Raw genomic sequence first — 6,000 nt, 5'->3', positions numbered from 1 at the left:
CTTAGCCAACCTAAACACCATTTCTGTGACTGCTGATGTCACTATTTGTGAGCACACACAGTTGCCCCTGTGAAACCTAGTCAGTTTCCCTTTATCAGTGACATCAACGAAATCCTGTTAGTCTTGTGTGAGAGCAACTTGCACAGGAGAGCATGGCACGGTGAACAAATGGAAGTTCTGCATTAAGGAAGGGATGGGACTAGAGGACAGGAAGAGACTAGCTTAGAATCAGATTCAAAGGTGCAGTGTTGTTTTCTCCAAATACACTTTGCTGAATTCTCATATTCTCCCCTTCTCTCCCTCCCTCCCTCCCTCCCTCCCTCCCTCCCTCCCTCTTGGGAAGTGTCAGGCATGGAATCTACTGTAGGCACCACTTCCCCCATATCCAAGGCACAGCTCCATCATTCGGCACCCAGACTACAGCGTCCAAACTACTTCCTCTGTGTCCAGCTGAGTCCGTGTTCTCTCCTCCAGTAGACTTGAAGATGCAGCAAATCTATAGATCTGAAGGCCTCTTCCCTTATTAAAACCCACCAAGATTTCCCTAGTGTCAGTACATACAGCTTTTCCATTTTTCAATACACATGAATTCTTTGACAGGGCCTACAGTGCCCCTGCTGACCTCGCTTAGAAGCCCCTCTAAAGATTTTTTGCCACTGTTTATGCTTTGCTCACCCACCCTCAGCGACTCATCCCTTCCAGTTTCCCTGTCTCTGCGGGAAGCACCCTTACCTTCTCCTTTGCTTTCCTAACTCTTAGCCATTCTTCACCATGCATTTCATTAGCACCCCGAGAACTGTATTTGACCCTCGCTGCTTTCCTCCTGGGCTATGCCAGATGCCTGTACCCAGCTCTCAAAATAGGCTGTGCCCATCTCTGTCACGAATATAAACCTGCCACGAAGAAATCGTTTGGCTGTGTGCTCTGTGAACGAACTCTGTAGGGAAGGGGGGGGGGGCTGTGATTTCTTCCCTATCTTAGCTCTTACTAGTGTGCATGATCGGCACTAAAAGTGATTGTTAACAGAACCATTAAGAGACCAAACTGAGGAAAGAGGAAAAGGGATGCAGGGGAAGGGGGCTGAGCTACAGTAGCACATGGGGAGCTTTCAGAAGTCCTCTCCCCATCTCAGGTAAAAATGTCCCTCTTGTGCCTTGGAATCTGGGTTTCAGCCCCAACTCAATCCATCCATTTAATGCCAGCCCTCCCTGAAGCACCCCCTGAGTAAGACTGAGTGGACTATTTCAGGGAAGTTTCTCTATTACCATCCTTCAGACAGCCTGTCCCCTGTCTTCCAACAGAGTACTCAGGACACACGGGGGCAGAAGCTTGGCTGGCTGCTGCTCCTGTTGTCAGTTGCCCCATCTCCTCCAAGGACACACACCAAACTTAAGACTCTGACTCCCTCTTGGGGTGGCCACATAGCTTGGAAAGTCAGACTCAGGCATCCTTTGAGCCAACCTGGTCACAGGGAATGCCTCTCTCAGAATCCCCACCTGTCTCCCCTAGGAGCAACGACCGACCGGGATTTCAGCACAGGAATGTAGGGTTTTCCAAAGGGAGTCTTTAAAACTCAGGTGGTTTTATTTTTAAATCAGTCTCAACGCTGGGGAAAAAAATTGGAAAAAGAGGGAATTCGAAGTGTCTGTCACTCAGAGCTGGAGCTATCTCACTCTTGCATGAGCTACGAAGAAGGAGAAAAGAGCCCACGTTCAGCGCACTTGGAGGTCCAATGGCCACTTGACCCCTGGCCTCAGTGTAGGAACCTGTAGCAATGGGTTTGACCTCTTATCTTGGCTGCGAACATCACCACTAGGGAGAGGCAGAGGCTTGCAGAAACTCCAACTCGCTTTCTCGTAGCGCAAAGACCAGAGTGAGGTAAAGGGGGGGGGGGCTATGGGGGGGGGTGGTTACTTCACCAGAGGGCAGGAAGGGCAATGTCAGAGGAGGTCTGACCCTGCTGCGGCCGGCTCCAGAGGTGTCACTCTGGCCTTGCTCCAGGACGTGGGTAGTGGGGGTAAGCTCCGTCTGTGCTCGCTTAGTGCGCCGCATCGCTTAACTGGTGTCCGGGCTTTGGTGACGCGGAGCTTGGCGGGGGGTGGGGTGGTGGCGGGGGAGAGGCAAAGAGGAGTCCTGCCGTTCCCCAACCGGGCGCCCAGGCGTGGAAACGTGGGCGGCGGCGAGCGGCTGGCCTCCCTCTCCGCCCTCCCCGCGCGGCGCTCCCGCGTGTGCGGCTGTGTGAGTGCGTGTGTCTCCCTCTCGCCTATCGCACACGCTCCCGCACAAGTGCAGGCGGCTCCCGGCTCCGCTCGCTAGCCCGGGCCGCTGCGCTCCCGCCTAGCCGCCGCCGCTGCAGTCGCAGCCGGGCAGGGTGAGTGATTGAGGTGCAGCCGCCTTACTCCCCGGCTGCCAACTGGACCCCAGCCTCGGCTGGCTGCACCGCACCAGGGCCCGGCGGCCGGGTGGCTCCCTCTGGGGCTCTCCGTGCGCCCTCGGGCCACTGTCCCAACCGGGACGCACTCCTCGAGGGCTGCGCGCTCCTTCTCCGCCCGGCCGCTAGCTGCTCCCCCTCACCCGGTGACCGCTGTCTTGCAGGACCTGCCCGGACGGGACCACGCCGCCGCCGCTGCCTCCGGAAGCCGCGCTTAGGGGCCGGCCTGAGCCGGTCGCGCGGGGCCGCTGCTGCCGCGGGCGGGGGATGGGGCTGCCCGTCAGGCGCGCGGAGCCCGCAGGGGGAGCGCGGAGCCCGCGTGCAGCTTGAGAGCCCCGCGCAGCCCGCGCCCCGCCGCTCCGTGCGCTCCCGCCGCCGCCCGCGCCTCGATGGCGCCATCTCCCCGCCGCTGACTGGCCCGCCTCTCCTTCTCAGCCCGCGCGGCCGCCCTCGGAGCCCGGCCCGCCGACCGGGGCAGCGGCCTGCAGCCCGTTGTCCGCCCGCGCCCTCCCGCCCGGCCCCGCCATGGCGCTGCGCCGCCTCCTGCTGCCGCCGCTGCTGCTGTCGCTGCTGCTGTCGCTAGCGTCCCTGCACCTGCCGCCCGGCGCAGACGCCGCCCGCGGCCGCGCGGCTAACCGGACCCTGAGCGCGGGAGCCGTCGGAGGTCGGCGTGCGGGGGGCGCCCTGGCCCGGGGCGGCCGCGAGCTGAACAGCACCGCCCGGGCGTCCGGCGGCCCGGAGGCAGGCAGCCGGCGGGGACAGTCCGCGGCAGCGGCGGCGGCGGCTGCTAGCGCGACCGTCACTTACGAGACGTGCTGGGGCTACTACGATGTGAGCGGCCAGTACGACAAGGAGTTCGAGTGCAACAACAGCGAGAGCGGCTACCTGTACTGCTGCGGCACCTGCTACTACCGCTTCTGCTGCAAGAAGCGCCACGAGAAGCTGGACCAGCGCCAGTGCACTAACTACCAAAGCCCGGTATGGGTGCAGACGCCCAGCACTAAGGTGGTGTCGCCGGGGCCCGAGAACAAGTACGACCCGGAGAAGGACAAGACCAATTTCACCGTCTACATCACCTGCGGGGTGATCGCCTTCGTCATCGTGGCGGGTGTCTTCGCCAAGGTCTCCTATGACAAGGCCCACCGCCCTCCTCGAGAGATGAACATCCACAGGTGAGAGGCGCTGCTGGGTGCTTGCCTTGGGTCCCCAGGCCTTGCCCCCTCTTAACATAGCTTCCTGGTCCTGTCCTCTTCAAGCACACTTCTCTCTCTTTTTCTAAGTCACTTCCACAGTCTTTTCCTTTAGGAGCAATACATCTGTGGCTCTCCTGCGTCCTGTAGGAAGCAGCTAGGCATGCTTCTGGCGTTAGAGCAGTTTGCACCAAGTATGAGTGAATGGAGTTCATGATGTTCAAGGGATGACTTTTGCCAGTTTTCCAGTCCCCAGACTTTATTCTTCATGGGCTGTACGACATATATATCTATATATCACACTGGAGTACCACCTTAATATAAAGAACTGAGCAGTGTGGGCACCTCACTGAAAAGAATAGTGAATTAAGTGTGGGCTGGGATTTTCCCAGGTCTTAGGATCCGGATGATATGGAAAGGGTGGGTGCCTCTGTTGGGGAGAAAGTTCCCCATTTCCAGTTGACAGCAGGGCGCTGATCTTTCCGCTTCCAAAAAATGTATAACAGGCTCTTAGAACATGATATCGTCCGTGGTTCCACTCTGATCACCCCCCCCCCCCCCGCCCATCCCTGTCTCTGGCTCCCAGGGAGATCTTTGGAAACTCTAAGCTAAAGGGATATAACAGGAGCCCAGCCTTTCCTTTCGGGATTGAGCAGGCGGAGGATGCGAGCTCAGCTATGCGTCCCCCGTGGCCCCATGAAGATGAACAGGTTGATGTGGCTCCAATGAAAGCCCTGGCCCAGGAAATACTTCCGTTTCTGGCGCACAGAGTAGGCACTGCCCTAGTTCCCAGGCCCAACCCCCCAGTGCACGGCTGGGGAGTTGACCCTCCAAGCCCTGCCTGGCCCATCACCCTTCAGCTCATGTCTGCACCCAGGTTATTATCCTCATGGCTTAAGACTTCCCCCCTTCGCTGCTCTGAACACTAATCACCCCTACCTTGCTGAAAAGAGGAAGGCAGGCAGACATTTCTAGGCACTCTGAAAGAGCTGCTTTTGCCTCTCCCCCTGATAGTGTGGGTGTGGAGGAAAGACGAGACTCCCTCTGGGTTTTACTGACTCAAACCCACTAAATGCAGGCGGTTCACACTCAAGTGCGGGACTTGGATTGACTCTAGAGGGAGCATCCCTTCTTAGTCCCTCATTGCCTGATCTTGCCCCCACTTTCTTCCCTTAGCTACTCCCAGCATCCCTTTGGACTTGAACTAGAATTGTAAGCAATGCTCTATGGCTTCCATGCCTCCCTGTGTAGAAAATAGGCAGAGGGAACAAAATAAGAGCAAGGCAGCGCTTCCTAGGAATTTGTTTGTCTGGCAGTGACTTCTCTCTTGGCTCAGCTTGGAAAGCGGAGAAGGAATTGCTGAGGGGCAGATGCCTTTCTGAGGTAGATGTGCTGTTGTTTCCCATCTGTCACCTCTGACCAGGACTCAGAGACTCTTCTCTGCTTCTCTCCTCTTGTCTCATTAAACCCACCCTGGGTCTTAGCACTCCCTAGTTCATTCTCGCAGACCTCTCTTGGGGGTTTCCTCCTGCCCTGCCCACACTGCCTTGTGCAGTTTGTTCATCATTGCCTGTGTTGGTGACACCTCATAGTCCTGAGATTAAGCTCCAGTGATGACAGACATCCCCATGTGGCTCTGGAGAACTCTGTTTCCTTCTTCCCCACAGACTCCCTCTGTTCCACATTGGGGTAAACATAGTGGCACTCTTGGGACAGTTTCTGGGGCGAGAGAAGGAGGGAGTGACCCATGGGAAAGAGCCGAATTTCAGGCCTCAGATCATTATGTAAATAGGAGATGTTTCTCCCTTAAATTCACCTCCTGATTTCATGCAGTGCACAGCACCTCTCCAGCAGCTGCAGCCTCGCCTGATGGGTGCTTTGGAAACCATCATTCTGTTGCCGGGCAGATAGGGGGACAGTGCCCATCAGCGTATGTGTAGCAGGTGGGGGTGGGAGTGGGGGCAGGAGGTCTGTGATCATTAAGGACACTCATGAGTGACCTTGAGCAGGTCAGTAACTTCTTTTTCAGTTCTGGGTAACTGGCAAGATGGCACATCAGCTGGACCTTTTGCTTGCAAGTTTGTCAGGGTGAGTGCCCATATCACTCTCACACACACTTATTGGTGGGAGTGGGAGGGGGACCATCTTCTTCTGGCTATATCATTGCTTGCCACACCTGGGTGGGGGTTGTGTCATCTGTGTTGTTAGAGAGGCAAAGGTAGGGGAAAGGGGACAGTGATGGAGGAGATGTGCTTTCACACAGTCATGAGTTTTCCCTAGGGAAAGTGGGGAGAGACAAGAATGTTTGTGGTCAAGCAGGGAGATGGGAGATGTGCTTCATTCTGGTGCTTTTTGAAGTAGTGCAGCCGAGATGTGTCC

The 6,000-nt window shown here is 56.9% G+C and overlaps 1 protein-coding gene across 1 annotated transcript in view; it reads left to right on the top strand.

Moving 5' to 3' along the window:
• The first annotated feature begins 2,956 nt into the window (after positions 1-2,956).
• Shisa6 (shisa family member 6) overlaps positions 2,957-6,000 on the top strand; it is a 295,943-nt gene continuing 292,899 nt past the window's right edge. The window contains exon 1 of the mRNA XM_051168000.1: positions 2,957-3,603. Coding sequence (XP_051023957.1) covers positions 2,957-3,603 — 647 coding nt within the window. The remainder of the gene's footprint in view (positions 3,604-6,000) is intronic.

Source organism: Acomys russatus, chromosome 25 (genome assembly GCF_903995435.1).
Source record: "Acomys russatus chromosome 25, mAcoRus1.1, whole genome shotgun sequence".
Classification (NCBI taxonomy): domain Eukaryota; kingdom Metazoa; phylum Chordata; class Mammalia; order Rodentia; family Muridae; genus Acomys; species Acomys russatus.
The sequence above is the reverse complement of the archived record's forward strand: the minus strand, read 5'-3'. Positions and strand labels throughout refer to the sequence as shown.